This window comes from Hypanus sabinus, unplaced genomic scaffold, assembly GCF_030144855.1.
Source record: "Hypanus sabinus isolate sHypSab1 unplaced genomic scaffold, sHypSab1.hap1 scaffold_1776, whole genome shotgun sequence".
NCBI classification, from domain to species: Eukaryota; Metazoa; Chordata; class Chondrichthyes; order Myliobatiformes; family Dasyatidae; genus Hypanus; species Hypanus sabinus.
Genome location: NW_026779862.1, coordinates 12,063 through 33,288, shown reverse-complemented (window position 1 = coordinate 33,288; position 21,226 = coordinate 12,063). Strand labels below are relative to the sequence as shown.

At 44.1% G+C, this 21,226-nt stretch overlaps 1 protein-coding gene across 1 annotated transcript; it reads left to right on the top strand.

Moving 5' to 3' along the window:
* The first annotated feature begins 775 nt into the window (after window positions 1-775).
* On the top strand, window positions 776-20,457 carry LOC132387369 (oocyte zinc finger protein XlCOF20-like). The gene is made up of 3 exons (XM_059959740.1): window positions 776-807; window positions 4,881-5,048; window positions 12,241-20,457. The coding sequence occupies exon 3, from the start codon at window positions 12,648-12,650 to the stop codon at window positions 13,197-13,199; it is 552 nt and encodes a 183-aa protein (XP_059815723.1). The 5' UTR covers window positions 776-807; window positions 4,881-5,048; window positions 12,241-12,647; the 3' UTR covers window positions 13,200-20,457.
* The last annotated feature ends 769 nt before the right edge of the window (window positions 20,458-21,226 follow it).

Genomic DNA, 21,226 nt, shown 5'->3' with positions numbered 1-21,226 from the left:
CACAGTGAAAGGGCCGGACGGCCGAACTCTTTCCATTGTCCAAACATCCTTACAGGTGAGGCGACACTTCACCTGTGAATCTTCCGGGGTCCCCTGTTGTGTCCGCTGCTCCCGATGCGGCCGCCTCGACACTGGTGACACCGGCTCCTCCGCAGTTGTGCGGGGTAGGAGTGTTTTTTTTTATCGGGGGTCGATATTATTGTTCACTTTTGTGCGGAGGGTTGGGTTTTGGGGTTTGATTATTGGGGTCCCGCTCTTCTTGATCCGGTGGGTGGGGTAGAAGTTTGATTTTTCTCTGTGAACGACTTTCATTCTCTTTCTTTGATTCGTGGTTCTCTGGAGAAAGAAAAAACTAAGCGTTATTTAGGGATACCTGCTTTAATAATAAACTAACCTTTGAACTATCCACTCCGAGCGGGACTTCCCGGTGTCCAAACATATTCATTCTGCTTTCCATTCCCTTTGCTACCCGGCCTGCTGTGTTCGGCCAGCATTTTGTTTGTGTTGCTTTGGATTTCCAGAATCTGCAGACTTTGTCGTGTTTGTGATTTACCTCTCCGTTGTCCCTCCCGCCTCCGGCCACTGATGGCGCTGTAAGGATCTCCGGCCACTGGTGGCGCTGTATGGATCTCCGGCCACTGGTGGCGCTATATGGATCTCCGGCCACTGGTGGCGCTGTGCGGACCACCGGCCGTCGGCGACGATGTGCAGACCTCCGGCCGCCGGTGGCGCTGGGGAGAAACGCTGCTGAACGCATGCGCGGTGCCGAGTGCCGTTGTTGTTGGCGGTTCTCCGATTCGAGCAGGGGTAAGTAGGGAATGATCCCGGTGTTGTGTAACTCGGGGGCCGGTTGCATTGGGAAAGGGCCGGGCCCGAGCTCTGCCGGACGGCTGGAGCAGGGGTGCAGTGGTAATGTTTTAGCTGTGGGGGTGGGGGGTGCGGGAGATTGCTTGATTGATAAGTTCGTGGCCTAAGTTGGAAGGCCTGAAGTTATACAGCTCTCGGTGCCTGCACGTGTAGTTCAATTCTTTGAGTGATTATGCAGAAAGTTTGAAGTTAATAACTTTTGTGGTATTTCTGTTTCAGATAATTGAAAATTGCTAGGTTTTGTAAAATTGACTCCTTCCACCTTAGGCCATGAACTTATCAATCACTTCCAGTTTGTGATATCCAATTTGTGTACATGCTCATTTCATTTACTGTGCAACTGCCTTGCCACATTCGTGCAATGAGCAGGTGCACAAATTTGATGTGACATACATAGGGCTTCCTATAATGGCAAGCAGTAAACCAAGGTGAAAGAAATATATGAATTCCAGAGCTCCACAGAAATATAGTGATAGCTAAGACATTAACAAGATTACAGCCTATCATTACATTTCAGTGTATAACTGGTAAAATTAACCATATAATACTTAATTTAATAATATGACAAAGTATTGCATGGTTGCACTTAACCGATTATCATAACATATAATTATCAAGCAAGTAAAATAACTTTGCTTTGAAGCCCAAGTGTTGTTAGTGAGAAAAATTTACTTTAGGATTACTGAGTAATCCACGGACCACCATAGATGTAGCCTTACTAATACGAGTGATTCGGAGCAGACGGCAGGGCCCGCAGCACTTAGCAGTGTTCCTCAGAGGTATGAAAATGACAGAAATAAAGCAATTCATTTTTTACACCTTTAGCCACCTAAATTGGAACCAAGTAATCAAGTATGAAAAAATAAACTCTGATGAACTATTGCAAAAGCCACGAATATTGCTGAATACTAGTCTCAAAAGTGGTAGGTTGGCAACTCTGCCTCGTACCATTTCTCTCGCAGAAATGGTTGGATGGGAAGTGTACCTGTGAGTGTCGATACAATATCCTCACACGTCGGGTGTTACGTGGTTCGACCTTTACAGGTCCTGTTTAGTCTTTAAATATATAAAAAGTTAAAGAAGTTTGAATCTTTACATAAATTATTATCACATTTATACAAATAGAAAATATCGTAGTTTGGAAGTGACAAATGTTAACGGGAGGGCAGCAACCATTTGGGAGTTTTGGAAATGCATTTCATCTCATTCATTGCCTCACTAAATTACTCTTTTTCCTATCAACACAAAGAGAAAAAGAGCCTCTTTCCCATCAGCTACAGTTGGTGGAGCGAGGCCAAGGGGTTGATCCGCTATTAATGATAGTTGAAATGACGTAAAACTACCTTATAGCCCAGAAATGTTTTTTTTTTCCATTTAGCTTGTAAAACAAAACTAAATTTATCCAGGTGTAGAAGAGGATTTTGGATGATTAGCTTGTGTATTTGATCAAAATCAGGAAGAAGATGAGCGAGCAGTGAATTTTTCTTTCATTGTTTTCAACTTCTAAACTTGGGTTTCTATGTTCATTCCTTGCTTAATATAGCTCCTTCCTGGAATCCAATGGTACCCGTTGGAAAGAGCAGGAAAATGCTTACACTTCTGTGCAGGTATTTCCCAGCTTCCTTGGACAATGGGTCGAGCGAGAAGGAATTTCACAAATACCTAAATAAAAAACAGTCACAGCTCCAGGATTTCACCAAAAACGATCAAATATCCTAATGTTATTACTGGTACTTTTCCCCACCAGCCAACACCCCAACTTCCCAACCCCCTGCTTCAGTAGAATTCCCTCTATTTAATATGTGGCTGCTGTTAAATTACCCACATGTTTATTTTGACTTTTTTACAGAGGTGTTGGAGCGGTGGTCCGGTGAGCTCTGGTAGCACTGCACCCCTGAATGTATGATCCCTTCTCCCACCTGGTTCCCTCTGCTCATCTCTGCTCATCTTGTTCAATCTCTGTGCAGTCTCCTAATCCCATCTTCCTGCTTCAGTGATTTACATCTCCCATCTGGGTCATCTTCGGTCCACCCTGTATCCCACCAGCTCAATGTTATATATCAGCAATCTTTCCTCCAACCTCTGTCTTCATTGTGAAGTGTTCTTTTGATCCTTTGGCCTCGCTGAGTCATTTCCAGAATCAGTTATTGTTAGCTGGAATGCCGGAGGGTCATCAGGTCCCGGTTCTGTTGTGCATTGCTGTGGAGGTGCTCGTTTATGAACAGTGACGGGCTGACACACTGCAGCATTTTGCTGGCAGCAAAGAGTACTGGGAGAGTTGGTGCTTGGGCTCTAATCCAGTTATCGGCTGTCCAGGCAGATGGAACTGCTGGTGTTTTAGCTTTGACTTTGGTTTGAGCTTCTTCAGATGAGGCTGAATGCTCGTCCTGCAATGAAGCAGAAATTGCGAGCAGCTGGTCATTGTTTGTGGGGAAATCCCAGATTGCACTACCCAGTGTGAGATGTGGGGACGATGTGTGAGACTCTCAGGGTCGGTGAGTGGCAGATTAAGCTCTGTGAGTCTGTGAGGTTGGGTCCTGGGATATCATAGTTTTTAATCCAGCTAAAGTGGAATCAGGGATCGATCTGTTTGGGCTTGTGAGGTGTTGATCGAGTATTTCTGGTCTGGGATCAGATGTTTGTTTCTGGAGTTCCTTTGGAAGCAATGGCTGCCAATCTGAGGAGAGGATGAGTTCCCATTCCATCCTCACAGGGAGAGGCTGTGAGTAAATGGGCTGTTCCATGTTTACAACGGTAGAAATAGACCCTGAGTCTGGTGTTCAAACTGTGTTTGGAAATCACCCCTCACTGTTACACAGTGGAAATCAGGCAGCTGCGCTGGAGATCTGCACTAAAAACTGAAAATGTTTGAACTCAATCTGATGAAATGTTATTAATTGAATTGTATTGTAAGCTGTTCCTTACCTGCAGAGTCTTTCTGGTAATTCCAGTTTCTTTTTATTTCTTGGTTTATATTTCATGAAATGGACCTGTTTTAACCTGGAAATGAAAATGGCTGTGATAGTTTGTAGGCCTCCGTTGGAGTCTCTGCAGGTCTCCCCTCTCCACGCCAACGATGTTGTCCAAGGGAAGGGCATTAGGACCCATACAGCTTGGCACCAGTGTCGTCGCTCAAGGACACACATGCAGCCTCTGCCAAGGCTCGAACTAGCAACCTTCAGATCACTGGACCAACGCCTTAACCACTTGGCCACGCGCCAGCACATGTGATAGTAGAACAGTAATGAAAGCACAACTTTTCCCTGTCAATTATCCTGGAACCAATTTTTCTGTTTTTCCTGGAAATGTGTTCAGTACAGTGTTCCTAACAAGGTTTACATGAATAATCTCAGGAACGATCGGTGTTATGAATGAGGAGCATTTGATGGTTCTGGACCTGTGCTCAATGGTGTTGAGAGGGACGGTGGGGGTGGTGGAGGGATGTATGGTTAATAAACCTACCGAATGCTGAAAAGCCTGGATACAGTGGACATGGAGAGGATGTTTCCATTAGACACAGAGTCTGTGATCTGACAACACAGTCTCAGAATAAAGATGCTTCCCGTTAAAACTCAGATGAGAAACATTTTATGGCCAAAAGATGTCTGATCTGTGGAATTTGTTGCCACAGAGGTTGGTTGAGGCTGCCATTTGGGTATATTTGTGACAGATTAATATATTGGTAATTGCTGAGTAGCTTCAGGGTTACAGGAGGAAGGCAGGAATGTGGTGTTGGAATAAAAATCAGCCCTGGTTGTGTGGTGGGCAGACCAGATGGATCGAATCACCTAATTCTGTTCCTGTGTCGTATGTCTTACCGTGACTGAATGATGGCTCCTTCTTATCCCATATCGTCTGTGTCATGTGAGGGACAATAAAAGATTGTTTACTGAGGTCATTACATCTGCCTTCAGTGTTTAAATTTCAGTGAGTTTTGTTCTTAGTAACATTACACAGAAATGTTTAGTTCTCCTTTTCATTATTAATGTGCTTCATTGTCTCTCTGTTTAAAGTTCGACCAGTGGTGAGAGATTTATTTGAAGAAAATCCCCAACTGGACGCAAACCACGACTGAAGACGAGGGAACAGCAACAAGTGAACCAGCCCGAGGACTGAGAGCACCGACTGGAGAGAACCCATCTGACTCGCAGATTCCAGTGATTCAGTCAGGAGAAAGTTTGGTGAGTCTCATTTACTCAAACACTGGTCCTTTAGACATTACATACCTGTACAAAGGAAGGGAGGAAGTAGTTGGGAGTGAGACTGAATGTGCCCAGCAGAACCAGTTATGCCTCTGTCAGACCCAGATGCAATCACTCCAAGTCTGGTAATGTGCTTCCAGCAGCCCAGCCCTTTGAAACCACTCCCATTCCCTCACAGTGGTTACTCAGTAAAAGATCTTGCATCCTGTGAAGTCGCTTTTGGTCAGATCTGAGTGGGGAGAGGGAAAGAGAGGGGAGTGTTTTTACTGACTGTCTTTCAAAAACAGTATTTGTTTCAACTTGCTGCAAACTCTCTCCCCATACCCTGTACTTTCTCAACCAAAGTATTGACATAGATTACAAGTAGCAATGGGTGTAACCCCAGGGAACGTCACTAAGCATGGAACTCGAGTCCAAGAAACAGCCTCTCACCATCACCCTCTGCCTCCTACCACCCAGCCATTCCCAGACTCTGGGGCTCTGTAACAAACTCAATGTTAACAGCAAGATTAGTCAGTGATTAAGATGATGAGAGAATTGTGGCCTCCTGAAAGGACATGCGAGCTGAGCTGTCTGATTCATTGGACCAGATCCACCCTCGTTGACAACGTAATTTACCCCTTGCCCATCCACCCAGGTCATGTTACTTCCGATCACCCACAGTACCTCAACCACCCTCCGTTCCGCCAGTGGCCCCACACCCTTCTGACCATTCACCCCACACCGACACATAGACAGGCCCCCTTCACCCACGTCCACCCTCCCAGCTTGGGGAACCAGAGCAGACTGATCCTGTGATCCCGACACAGTGCAAAACTAACACCAGGGATGCAAGACTGGAGAGCCCGGAGCCTCCAGCTGTCCGGCTCGGTCTCGGCCCTTTCCCACTGCAACTGGCCCTGGATTTACACAAACCCGAGATTAACACCTTCCTCACCGCCACCTGAACAGAGGAAACACCCGCATCAGCTGGGGTTGAGCTGCAGTTGGTCCCCATATGAGTTAAAACTCCCCGCTGTCGGATCTGGAGACCAGAATCGTACGCGGTAAAACCATATAACAAATACAGCACAGAAACAGGCCATCTCGGCATTCCTAGTGCGTGCCGAACGCTTACTCTCAACTAGTCCCACTGACCTGCACTCAGCCCATAATCCTCCATTCCTTTCCTGTCCATATACCTATACAATTTTTTTTTAAATGAAAAAATCGAACCTGCCTCTACCACTTCCACTGGAGGCTCGTTCCACACAGTTACCACTCTCTGAGTAAAGAAGTTACCCCTCATGTTACCCCTAACCTTTTGCCCCTTAACTCTCAACTCATGTCCTCTTGTTTGAATCTCCCCTACACTCAATGGAAAAAGCCTATCCACATCAACTCTATCAATCCCCGCATAATTTTAAATACTTCCATCAAGTCCCCCCTCAACCTTCTATGCTCCAAAGAATAAAGACCTAACTTGTTCAACCTTTCTCTGTAAATTAGGTGCTGAAACCCAGGTAACATTCTAGTAAATCTCTGTTCTCTGTTGACATCTTACGTATAATTTGGTGACCAGAACTGTATATAGTGCTCCAAATCTGGCCTCACCAATGCCTTGTACAATTTTAACATTACATCCCAACTCCTGTACTCAATGCTCAAAGGTCAGCATACCAAAAGCTTTCTTCATCACCACATGAGCTTCCTCCTTCAGGGAAATATGCACCATTATTCCTAGATTTCCTCACACTGTCTACAAGCTTTCTCTATTTGTGAACTAACCTCTTCTCTCCTAGTCTCTTCAATCTGATTCCCATCCCCCCAACCATTCTAGTTTAAAGTCTCCCCAGTAGCCTCCACAGATCTCCCCGCCAGGATATTGGTCCCCCTAGCTTTCAAGTGCAACCCATTCTTTTTGTACAGGTCACACCTGTCCCAAAAGAGGTCCCAAAGATCCAAAAACTTAAATCCCTGCCCCCTGCTTCAATCCCTCAGCCACACATTTATCCTCCACCTCATTCCATGACTACTGTCACTACCACGTGGCACAGGCAGTAATCCCGAGATTACTACTTTGCGGACCTTCTTCTCAAATCCCTTCCTAACTCCCTATATTCTCCTTTCAGGACCTCTTCCCTTTTCCTACCTATGTCATTGGTACCTATTTCTACCACGACCTCTGGCTCCTCACCCTCCCACTTCAGGATATCTTGGACGCGATCAGAAGTTTCCCGGACCCTGGCACCAGGGAGGCAAACTACCATCCAGATCTCCTGACTGCATCCACAGAATCACCTATCTGACTCCCTAACTATCGAGTCCCCTATTACTACTGCCTTCCTCTTCCTTTCCCTCCCCTTCTGAGCCACAGGGCTGGACTCTGTGCCAGAGGCACGGCCACAGTTGCTTCCCCCAGGTAGGCTGTTCACCCCCCCCACCCCCCGCAACAGTATTCAAACAGGAGTACTTATTGTCAAGGGGTACAGCCACTGGGGTACTCTCTAGTACCTGACTCTTCCCCTTCCCCTCCTAACCGTGACCCACTTGTCTACCTCCCATGGCCCCGGTGTGACCACCTGCCTGTAACTCCTCTCTATCAACTCCTCGCTCTCCCTGACCAGACGAAGGTCATCGAGCTGCAGCTCCAGTTCCCTGGTACAGACCCTTAGGAACTGCAGCTCGGCGCAGATGTGAATGTCCGGGAGGCTAGGAGACTCCGGGACCTCCCACATCCGACACCGAAAACAGCAAGCTGCCCTCACACTCATAATTCCCAGCATGGAACCGTAATCCCACGGTGGATTTGTTCGGTGAGTTGTGAACATACGTGATTAATGACTCTGCAACTGGGGACTGGATAAATAGTTAATCTAACAATTCTAATCAGACACACAGTCTCCTTGCCTTTCTCCCTCACCCCTAGCTACTTACCCCACTTCCCTCACCACACCCTCCTCACAGTCTTCCTCATTGGGGCCCTCTACTCCAGCCCTCCCTTCTTGCTCCCTCTCTCCCACACTCTCAACTCTCCCTCACCCCTTCCTTATCATCGCCCCCTCAATCATCCCTGCTTCCTCACCGCCTCTCTCCCTCCCGCTTCTCTCTTCCCTATCCCTCTCAGTTGCACTGCTACTTGACCAGTCTCCCACTCTCTTTCACCCCTTTCCTCGCGCTTTCGTTTTTTGCCACTCTCTCTACCCCTCTAGTAATAAATCGTACTCCTCTCTCTTGTTTCTCTTCATCTCCTCACTCTGTCATGCCTCTCTTCATTTCTCTCTCCCTCTCTCCCCTATCCATGTTTCTCTTACTCTTCCATTCTCTCTTCCATCCCACAATCCTTGTCCCTACCCCTATCACCCACCAACTCGATCTCAGTCACCCTCTGTCTTCCCCTCTCCATCTCCTCCTCTCTCATGCACCTCAATCAAACTCGTCTCTCTCACTCAGTCGCCTCCACCACTCTGTAACCTCTTCCATTTCTAGCTCTCTCCCTCTCTGTCTCTCTCCCTACATCCCACCCTCCCCCCTCTCTCAAACACTCTCCCTGCTGGCTCCCGTATCCCATAGTGTCTTCCCCTCTTTCTCACCCTCCAAATCTACCACTCACCCCACGCATTCTCCCTCTTCGCTCCTTGTCAGTCCCACTCCTCCTCCTCCTCCCCCTCTCCCCCGTCACACCCCGCGCTCTCCACCCCAGTATGCAAACGCCTGGGCACCACTGGTCAAACTTCCTGTTACTATGAATAGTTCAGTGAGTAGAAGGTGAACTGGTCTCCAAAAGTCATAAAACTGACCAGTCTTATAGAGTCTCTCGAGGAAGTTATCAGGAAAGTGGATGAAGACAAGGCAGTGGATGTTGTCTACATGGATGTTAGCATGGATGTCCCTCATATGGGAGGTTGGTCAAGAATGTTCAGTCATTCAGCATTCAAGATTAGACAGGAAATCGGATGAGACAATGTCTTTGGGAGAAGCCAGAGTGTGGTAGCAGATGGTTGCCTCTCTGACTGGAGGACTGTGACTAGTGGTTGCCACAGAGATCAGTGCTGGATCTGTTGTTGTTTGTCATCTATATCAGTAATCTGGATGATAGTGTGGTTAACTGGATCAGCAGATTTGTGGATGACACCAAGACTGGTGGTGTAGTGGACAGCGAGGAAGACTATCAAGGCTTGCAGTGCGATCTGGACCCCCTGGGAAAATGGTTTGAGAAATGGAAAATAGGTGTTCCACTTTGGTCTGACCTACCAAGGGAGGCCTTTCACAATGACTGATCGGGCACGGAGGAGTGTTGTGGAAGAAAGGGACCTGGGAATACAAGTCCTTAATTCACTGGAAGTGGTCTCACAGTTAGATAGTGATGGAAAGAAAGATTTTAGCCCACTGGCCTTCATGAACCAAATATTGACAATATATAGATGTTATGTTGACTTGTAGAAGACATTGGTGAGGCTTAATTTAGAGTATTGTGTGTAGTTTTGGTCACCTGCCTACAGGAAAGCTGTAAAAGAGGTTCAGAGATTTCAGAGAAAATTCACAATAAAGTTGCCAGGTCTGGAGGACTTGGGTTATAAGGCAAGATTGAACAGGTCAGAACTTTATTCCTTCGAATGTAGCAGATTGAGGGGAGATTTGATTGTGATAGAGAGGAATAGATAGTGGAAATGCAAGCTGGCTTTCTCCACTGAGATTGGGTGGGACTACAACCAGAGGCCAGGGGTTAAGGGTGAAAGGTGAAATGTTAAGGAGAACATGAGGGGAAACTTCTTCGTACAGACGGTCATCCGGGTGTGGAATGAGCAGCCATCAGGAGTGGTGCATGCGAGCTGGATTTCAACATTTAAGAGGTTTGTGTAGATACCTGGATGGTAGAGGTGTGGGAGTGGGCAGTTTAAATAGTTCAGCACAAACTAGATGGCCCAAAGGACCTGTTTCTGTGTTCAACACGAGTGAATCTGCAGATGCTGGAAATAAATAAAAAAACACGAAATGCTGGCAAAACTCAGCAGGTCAGACAGCATCTATGGGAGGAGGTAATAATGACATTTTGGGCCGAAAAACTTCATCAGGAGTGGAGTAACATGGAATGGTCGATGGGGGATAAGAAGTGGGGGGAGGGTTAAAGTAGAGAGCTAGGAAGTGATAGGCTGGAGGGAAATGGGCTGGGGGAAGGTGGAGAATTATGAGAAATAAAAGAAAAAGAAAGGTAGGTCTGGGGGGAGAGATTATAGGGAGGGGGGACAAAGAGAGAGAAAGAGAACCAGACTAAAATAATCGATAGGGATGGGGGTAAGGGTGGGGGGCAGGGGTATCAACGGATGTCTGTGAGTTGGATGTTCATGCCGGCAGGAAGGAGGCTACCTAGGCGGGAGATAAGGTATTGCTCCATCGAACTGTGTCTCCATCTTGATGGCAGAGGAGGCCAAGGACAGACATGTCGGAGTGTGAGTGGTCTATGGAATTGAAGTGTGTGGCCACAGGGAGATCCCGCCACTGCTGGAGGAATGAGCGCCGGTGTTCGGCGAAACGGTCTCGCAGTATGAGGCGGGTCTCCCCAATGAATAAATGTCCACATCGGGAGCACCGGATACAGTAAATCACCCCGGTTGACTCGCAGGTGAAGTGGTGCCTCACCTGAAAGGACTGCCTGGGGCCTAGGACTTCATTAACTTCGCCTCCAACTTTCACCTCAAATTCACCTGGTCTATTTCCAACACCTCCCTCCCCTTTCTAGATCTTTCTGTTTCAATCTCTGGAGACACCCGATCCACTGACGTCTACTACAAACCTACTAACTCCCTCAGCTACCTAGACTATTCCTCCTCCCACCCTGTCTCCTGCAAAAATGCTATCCCTTTCACTCAATTCCTCCGCCGCATCTGCTCTCAGCATGAGGCCTTTCATTCTCGGGCAAAAGAGATGTCTTCCTTTTTTAAAGAAAGTGGCTTCCGTTCGTCCACTATCAATTCTGCCCTCCATTGTTCCTCCCATATTTCACGCACCTCTGCCCTCACCCATCCCCCACCAGCCCACCAGGGATAGAGTCCCCCCCAGTCCTCACCTATCACCCTACCAGCGTACAGATCCAACGCATAATCCTCTGTAACTTCCGCCACCTCCTACATGATCCCACCACCAACCACATCTTCCTCTCCCCCCCCCCCCCCCTCGGCTTTCAGCAGGGAACACTCCCTACGCGACTCCCTTGTCCATTCATTCCCCCCCAACCCTCCCCACCGACCTCCCTCCGGGCACTCTTCCCTGCAAACGGAATAAGTGCTACACATGCCCCCACACTTCTTCCTTCACCACTATCTCAGGCCCCAGACAGTCCTTTCAGGTGAGGCACCACTTCACCTGAAAGTCAACTGGGGTGATATACTGTATCCGGTGCTCCCGATGTGGCCATTTATTCTTTGGGGAGACCCGCCACAGACTGGAAGACCATTTCGCCGAACACCAGCCATCGGTCCTCCAGCAGTGGCGGGATCTCCCTGTGGCCACACACTTCAATTCCACAGACCACTCCCACTCCGACATGTCTGTCCTTGGCCTCCTCTGCCATCAAGATGGAGACACAGGTCGATGGAGCAATACCTTATCTCCCGCCTAGGTAGCCTCCTTCCTGCCGGCCTACCCTTACCCCCATCCCTATTGATTATTTTAGTCTGTTTCTGTGTTGTACATTTCTAGAAGAACCTGAAATATTACAACAATTCACTCTGAGCCCTTTTAACAGCTGTGCGAACCAACCATTCACCTCAGCAGGAATTTTTATATGGCGTTAAAACTGTGGCACTTTATGTTAATAACACATAAAAGAAAATCCCAGCTGCACATCAAGAAAAACTATTTGTGTGAGAGTGTTTCAGTTACTGTGGGGCCAGGCACCCATGCAGCTCAGTGGGAACAGGGAATAATACCAATGGAGAGAGTCAGACTGAGCCAAGGCACAAATTTGAGACGGCAGAAATGCCCCATTCTTATAGAGACAGGAAGAGCATCAGGGAATTGATGGTCATTCCAGATACCAGCACTCTGCCCAGTCAGAAGATGATTTCTCTCTCCAGCTTGGGATGTACCTCACTGTAACAGTGTGATACCAGATCAAACCTTGGCAACTCAAGTAATCTCAACTGAAATGTTGTCCTAAACCCACTGATGGATTTTGAAAATCTTTTTACAGGTTAAAAATGAGAAGGAATTTGTCTCCAGGAATCTCAAACTTGGTACGCCAGTTTTGCTGTCTCTGTCTAGATATTTAAGAAGTGGAGCAAGAGATTCAATCAACCATCCTTCCAGCTCAGACTGTGGGGAGGGATTCACTCGTGCATTTGACGAACTTGCATGCCCGTCATTTTACACAGGAGAAAGGCCGTTCACCCGCTCAGACAGTGGGAATGGATTCACTTGCTTATCACAATTGAATGTACATCAGCAAGCTCACACAGGGCAAGGCCAATCACCTGTTCTGTGTGTCAGAAGGGATTCAGTCGGTCTTCCCACCTGTGGTCATACCAGTCAGTTCACACTGGGCAGAGGCTGGTCATCTGCTGAATTTGTGGGGAAAGGTTCACTCGGTCATCTGATCTAATGGCTCACCAGCGAGTTCACATGAGGGAGCAGCCGTTCACCTGCTCAGACTGTGGGAAGAGATTCACTCACTCTTCCACCTTGTGGAAACACCAGCGAGTTCACACTGGGGAGAAGCCGTACATCTGCTCAATCTGTGGGAAGAGATTCACTGAGTCATCCACCCTACTGGTACATCAGCGAGTTCACACTGGGGAGAAGCCATTCACCTGCTCAGTCTGTGGGAAGAGATTCACTCAGTTAACCCACCTACAGAGTCATCAGCGAGTTCACACTGGGGAGAGGCCATTCACCTGCTCAGAATGTGGAAAAGGATTCACTGAGTTATCCAGCCTACAGAGACATCAGCGAGTTCACACTGGGGAGAAGCCGTTCACCTGCTCAGAATGTGGGAAGAGATTCACTCAGTCATCCACCCTACAGAGTCACCAGCGAGTTCACACTGGGGAGAGGCCGTTCAACTGCTCAGAATGTGGGAAGAGATTCACTCGCTCTTCCAGCCTACAGAGACATCGGCAAGTTCACTCCGGGGAGAAGCCGTTCATCTGCTGAGAATGTGGGACAGGATTCACTTAGTCATCCCAACTGCTGGTACACCAGTCGGATCACAATGAGGAGTGGCCATTCTTATGAATCTCTAGGTTTCGTTTGCTGTGGACTATCATTTTATGAGAGAGAAATGAAGAAGATGAATCAGTCTGACTTGCAGCTATTTTACATTGCTCGCAGCTTGTTTAGTTTAACCGAGGACATAGACACTCAGAGTCAGATGGGGATGAAGGAGGAAAAATGGAAGGATCGAACCCAGGGAACTAGTGGACAAGGGTCACTGTTTGGAATTTTTCTATGCCCACAATGGTGGGTTAATTATCAATTCAGCATACATCGAATGTGTGGTTGTTACCTTGTTTGATCCATAGGAGTGGATCTGTTTTGGGGTATCCTGTGAAGACCACTGATGTGTTAACCCTTGCCTAGATGTGGTGTGGTAATTCACTTGACTATACCTCTTGTGACAAGTCACTTTCGGTGATAATTCATATGTGGATTTGGAATGATGACAGATAAAATCTACAGCAACTATTCTCTCATTTTACAACCATGGAACCTGTGGAATTCAACATAATTGCCTTCTCTCGACATTTACCCTAGATTACAAATATCTCTCTCTCATCACCTATTCTGTGGATGAATTGAACATTCATACTTTACCATCTCAAGACTCCAAGCCTTGTTTCCCCCGAGAATAGTTTGGGAGCTATATTTACACACATGCCACTTAACTTTTGTTTATCTTCCTTAAGTTATTGTATAAGTAGATTCTATTAAAGATTGTTTTAACATCAAAAACAGACTCCAGGTGTAGTCCATTGCTGCTGGTTCATTTCTAAAGCATAACAATTCAGAGTAAAATTGGGGCCTGCAACGGGAATATGAACAGATTTGGGGGTGTATTGATTAGTTATCGATTTCATTGGGGAAATTCCTTTTGATTTATTTGTGTGTGGAAAATCAGCAGCAATGGATGTTGATAGATGTCAGGAAGCACTAGCCTCTGAGGCATTAGAGGACGCCGGTAGGATTGAGTTGTTGAGTCTTGCTAGAAGGTTAAAACTTGCTAAGGTGAAATCGACAATGAGGAGGGCTCAGATGCAGAGGATAATAGCTGAACATTATGTATCTGAGGGAGTGTTTAAAGTGGCAGAGTTGGAGTTTTTTCCTGAAAGTAAACCTCGTGAGCTTGAGCTCCAGTAGAAGTGAGAAAAATTAAAGATGGAGGCTGCGGAAAGGCAGTGGGAGCTTGAGACTAGACAGACAGAAAAACAGGGAGGAAGCAGAAAGACCGGCTGTTTGAGTTGGAAAAGATAGAGAGATTGCAGAAAAGGGGTCTAGCGTTAGACTCTAGTGTTAAGTTGAGGCCAGTCAAGAAGTTAAATTGGTTCCTCCATTTGACGAGGTAGAGGTTGATAAATACTTTCGGCTTTTTGAGAAGTTTGCTCAGAGTTTAAAATGGCCAAGAGAGGGTTGGCATATTCTCTTACAAAGTATAATTCAGGGGAATGCTTAGCAAGCCGATTCTGCTTTGACAGTTGATGAAGCAGCTGATTATAGAACATAGAATAGTACAGAACAATACAGGCCCTTTGGCCCACAATGTTGTGCCAACCCTTAAGCCCTGCCTCCCATATATCCCCCCACACCTTAAATTTCTCCATATACCTGTCTAGTAGCCTTTTGAATTTCACTATATCTGCTTCCACCACTGACTCAGGCAGTGCATTCCACACACCAACCACCCTCTGAGTGAAAAAACCTTTCTCTGATATCCCCCTTGAACTTCCCACCCCTTACCTTAAAGCTATGTCCTCTTGTATTGAGCAGTGGTGCCCTGGGGAAGAGGTGCTGGCTGTCCACTCTATCTATGCCTCTTAATATCTTGTATACCTCTATCATGTCTCCTTTCATTCTCCTTCTTTCCAGAGAGTAAAGCCCTAGCTCCCTTAATCTCTGATCATAATGCATGCTGACTAAACCAGGCAGTATCCTGGTAAATCTCCTCTGTACGCTTTGCAATGCTTCCACATACTTCCTATAGTGAGGCGACCAGAACTGGACACAATACTCCAAATGTGGCCTAATCAGAGTTTTATAGAGCTGCATCATTACATCGCGTCTCTTAAACTCTATCCCTCGACATATGAAGGCTAACACCCAATAAGCTTTCTTAACTACCCTATCTACCTGTGAGGCAACTTTCAGAGATCTGTGGACATGTATCCCAGACACCTCTGCTCCTCCACACTACCAATTATCCTGCCATTTACTTTGTACTTTGCCTTGGAGATTTCAGCTTCCAAAGTGCACCACCTCACACTTCTGAAGGTAGAAGCAAAAAGTAGTAAGGTGAAAAGTAAAAGTGGCAGGCAGGCAAATCCGGGGCAAAAATCAAAAAGGGCCAGTTTTCAACATAATTGTATAAGGGCTAAGAGTGTTTAAAAACAAGGCTGAAGGCATTGTGGGTCAATGCATGGAGCATTTGTAACAAGGTGAATGATTGAATGTGCAGATAGTTATTAATGAATATGATATAGTTGGGATCCCAGAGTCATGGCTCCAGGGTGACCAAGGATGCGAGGTCAACATCCAGGGATATTCAATATTCAGGAGGGATAGACAAGAAAGAAAAGGAGGTGGGGTAGCATTGCTGGTTAGAGAGGAGATTAATGCAATAGAAAGAAAGGAAATTGGCCTGGAGGATGTGGAATCAATATCAGTACAGCTGCATAACACTCCGGGGTAGAAAACGCTGGTGGGAGTTGTGTACAGGCCACATAACAGTACTAGTGTGGTTTCGGATGGCATTAAACAGGAAATCAGAAATGCATGCAACAAAGGTACAACAGTTGTAATGGGTGAGTTCATTCTACATATAGATTGGGTGGACCAAGTTGGTAAGGGTGCTGAGGAAGAAGATTTCTTGGAATGTATGCAAAATGGTTTTCTGAACCAAAATGTCGAGGAACCAACTCGACAGCAAGCCATTCTAGACCGGGTATTATTGTGTGATGAGAAAGGGTTAGTTAGCAATCTTGTCGTGCGAGGCCCCTTGGGTAAGAGTGACCATAATATGGTGGAATTCTTCATTGAGATGGGGAGTGACGTAGTTAATTCAGAAAAAAAAGTTTCTGAACTTAAAGAAGGGCAACTTTGAAGGTATGAGATAGGAATTAGCTAAGATAGACTGGCAAATGATACTTAAAGGGATGATGGTGGATATGCAATGGCAAGCATTTAAAGATCGCGTGGATGAACTACAACAAATGTTCATCCCAGTTTGGCAAAAGAATAAACCAGGGAAGGTAGTGCACCCATGGCTGACATCGGAAATTAGGGATAGTATCAATTCCAAAGAAGAAACATACAAATTAGCCAGAAAAGGCAACACACCTGAGGACTGGGAGAAATTCAGAGTCCAGCAGAGGAGGACAAAGGGATTAATTCGGAAAGGGACAAAAGATTATGAGAGAAAGCTGGCAGGGAACATAAAAACTGACTGTAAAATCTTTTATAGCCTTTTAAAGAAAACGATTGGTTGACAAATGTCAACCCTTACAGTCAGAAACAGGTGAATTGTTCATGGGGAACAAGGACATGGCAGACCATTTGAATAACAACTTTGGTTCTGTCTTCACTAAGGAGGACATAAATAATCTTCTGGAAATAGTAGGGGACCGAGGGTCTAGTTAGATTGAGGAACTGAGGGAAATGCATGTTCGTAGAGAAGTGGTGTTAGGTAAATTGAAGGGATTAAAAGCAGATAACTCCTCAGGGCCAGATGGCCTGCATCCCAGAGTGCTTAAGGAAGTAGCCTAAGAAACAGTGGATGCATTAGCGATAATTTTTCAAAACTCTTTAGATTCTGGATTAATTCCTGAGGATTGGAGGGTGGCTAATGTAACCCCACTTCTTACAAAAGGAGGGAGAGAGAAACTGGGGAATTGTAGATTGGTTAGCCTGACATCAGTGGTGGGGACAATGCTAGACAGTTATCGAAGATGTGAAAGCAGCACATTTGGAAAGAGGTGAAATCATCGGAAAAAGTCAGCATGGATTTGTGAAAGGTAAATCATGTCTGACAAATCTTATAGAAGTTTTTGAGGATGTAACTAGTAGAGTGGATGGGGAGATCCAGTGGATCTGGTATATTTGGATTTTCAAAAGGCTTTTGACAAGGTCCCACACAGTAGATTAGTGTGCAAACTTACAGCACACGGTATTGGGGGTATGGTACAGATGTGGATAGAGAATTGTTTGCCAGACAGGAAGCAAAGTGTGGGAATAAATGGGACCATTTTATATTGGCAAGCAGTGACTAGTGGGGTATTGCAAGGCTCATTGCTGGGACCCCAGCTGTTTACAATATTTATTAATGATTTAGACCAGGGAATTAAATGCAGTATCTCCAAGTTTGTGGAAGACATGAAGCTGGGAGGCAGTGTTAGCTATGAGGAGGATGCAAAGTGGATGCAGGCTGACTTGGATAGGTTAGATGAGTGGGCAGATTCATGGCAGATGCAAATTAATGTGGATAAATGTGAGGTTCTCCACCTTGGTGGCAAGAGCAGGAAAACATGGTGGCCAATTAGGAAAAGGGGAGGTACAACGAGACCTGGGTGTAATTGTACACCAGTCATTGAAAGTTGGTATGCAGGTACAGCAGGCGGTGAAAAAGGCAAATGGTATGTTGGCATTCATAGCACGAGGATTCCAGTATAGGAGCAGGAATGTTCTACTGCAGTTGTACAAGGCCTTAGTGAGACCACACCTGGAGTATTGTGTTCAGTTTTGGTCCCCTAATCTGAGGACAGACACTCTTGCCGTTGAGGGAGTACAAAGAACGTTCATCAGATTGATTCCTGGGATGGCAGGACTTTCATATGAGGAAAGACTAGGCTTATACTCGCTGGAATTTAGAAGATTGAGGGGGATCTTATTGAAATGTATAAAATTCTAAAGGGATTGGACCGGCTAGATGCAGGAAGATTGTTCCCGATGTTGGAGAAGTCTGGAACGAGGGGTCACAGTTTAAAGAGATAGGGGAAGCATTTTGGGACCAAGATGAAGAAAAAGTTCTTCACACAGAGAGTGGAGAATCTGTGGAATTCTCCGCCACAGGAAACAGTTGAGGCCAGTTCATTGGCTATATTTAAGAGGGAGTTAGATATGGCCCTTGTGGCTAAAGCGACCGGGAGTATGGAGAGAAAGTAGGTACAGGGTTCTGAGTTGGATGATTCGCCATGACCATGCTGAATAGCGGTGCAGGCTCAAAGGGCTGAATGACCTACCCCTGAACCTATTTTCTATGCTTCTATCATCCGAACATCAACTCCCTAATCATTCTGCATCACTTATTAATTCTTTTTTTAATTGATTATGGCTTAATTGAAATTTGGAGGCATATGCATCCTAGTGATAGAGAATACTCTTTTTTTTCCCCTCACATGTTCATAATAAATATTCGAGAATCGACTATTTTATAGTCAACCCTCGATTTATATTTAATGTTCAGAAATGTGAATATGATGCAATTGTTGTCTCTGATCATACTCCTTTAAACCTAATAATTGAACTGAAAGATGATGCTTCTACTGGACCACTTTGTTTTCCAGAACATTGTCAATGAAGTTCTGAATTTGTTGAGTTTATTGAAACTCAGAGTTTTTTTTATCTTTAATAATACAGGAAACGTCTCAAAGTTAGTAATTTCGGATACATTAAAAGACTATTTAGGTGGTCAGATTATTTCATATATAGCTAAGCTGAAGAAACAGACAAGAATGGAATTAGATAAAATCTCTAAACAAAGAATTAGATAACATCAGTGCTAACTCTCCAAATGTTGCTTTGTTTAAAAGAAGAGTTAAATTACAATCACAGTATAATTTATTACTAACATATCCTATTGAAGGATATTTGCTTAAATTGTAAAGTCAGTTTTATATTTTTGGGGATAAAAATACTATGCACTTAGCTTCCCAATTAATGGCAGCTGTAGCTAAGACAAATTTTAAAGATTCGTAAAAATATTGGAGATATATCATGTAACGATAAAGACATCAATAATATTTTTCAGGATATTTATTCTTTTCTTTATAGATCTCAACTTTCTGCAGATTCCTCCAAAGTGAAGGCTTTTTTTTACATAAGATTAAATTTCCTCAAATTACTGTTGAAGATCAACAGATGCCTGATGCACCAGTTATTGAGCATTTAATTCAGAAAACTATGTTGTTAATGCAGTCAGGTCAAGCTCCTGGACTTGATGTGTATTTGGTAGGATTTTACATAAAAATTGAAAGGTTACTTTCTCGTTACCTGTTGGAAATATTTCATGAATCCTTTGAGAAGGGTAGTTTACCTTTTTATGAAGCTTCTATTTCTTTAATCCTTAAGAAAGATAAAAATCCTACTGAACGTTCATCATATAGACCTATTTCGTTATTAAATGTGGATTTGAAAACTCTAAGATAATGGCTAACCACTTGGAAAATATTTCAACTAAAATTATCTCGATGGAGCCAACAGGCTTTATTAAAGGTCGTTACTGTTTCTCCAGTGTTCGGAGATTGATGAACATTATATATTCATCACTATCTAAGGAACCCCAATGTGTTATCTCTTTCGATGCAGGACAGGCATTTGATAGAGTTGAGTGGTCATATTTGTTTAAAATTTTAGGAAAAAATTGGTTTTGGTAATAATTTCAACAGGTGGATTCAAATGATTTATGAGAATCCTATTGCCACAGTTATTACTAATAATTTCAGGTCCTTTTTTTTCCCACTTTCAGTGGCACAAGACAGGGTTTTCCATTAAGCCCTTCATTATTTAATCTTGTACTGGAGCCTTTGGCCATAAAACTCCGTGAAGCTAAAAATATTCATGGTATTTCTATGAATTGAACCATACATAAGATTTCTCTTTACACAGATGATCTTTTGGTAAAAGATTTTGGTAAATTTTCAGGATATAAACTTAACTTCAATAAAAAGGGGATTGTTTCCATGAAATGCCACTGTGTTTAAATATAATGATATTCCATTTAGAATTGTTCATTCTTTTAAATCTTTAGGTATTATAATTACTAAATATATATCTTTATAAAGATAATGTAGTTCCTTTAATGGACTCCATGAAACAACTATTTTCTGGATGGAATCCACTTACTCTTGCTTTAATAGGTCGTATCCATGCCGTGAAAATGATGATTTTACTTAGATTTTTATATATTTTTCAAAATATTCCTATCTTTTTAAATAAAAAAATTGATCAAACTGACTCACTTATTTTGTACTTTATTTAGAAGAATAATTTAGAACAATGGTTTTTTATATTGAATTTTTTTATTTAAACCTTCAATAACTCATCCGATTTTTCTCCTGTGGAGAAATAAGGGGATCTGGTCTTGTGCAGATTTACTTTGTGATGGCCGATTGATGACTTTTGAAGAGTTAATTAGCAAATATTCTCTCTCATACACACTTACTGCAATATTTTCAGGTTTGACATTTTTTTACAACAATACTTATCTAAGTTTCTATATATGGCAGAATCTGATTTGTTGGATACAATTTTGAATTTGAATCCATTAGTAAGAGGTTCCATTGGTAGAATTTATAATTTATGTTTACTATAAAAAGATATCCTCTTACTAAAGATTAAACAAGATTGTGAGAGAGTACTTAATATGACCTTTGTTAATGAAGATTGGTTGCGAGTTCTGAAAATAGTAAATTCTTCTTTGATATGTGCCAATCACGGTTTAATTAAGTTTAAAATTGTTCACCGTTATAATTTAACAAAGGTGAGATATTCAAGATATTTCCTGACATAGACAATTACTGTGATAGGTGTAAAACTAAAATAGCCACTTTGTCACATATATTCTGGTCATGTTCTTCATTAAAATCTTTTTGGAAATCTTTGTTTTCTACAATTTCTAAAGCTCTGAAAATTAATTTACAACCTATTACATTGACTGTACTAATTGGAATAGTTCCACATCATATTCAGGGTAT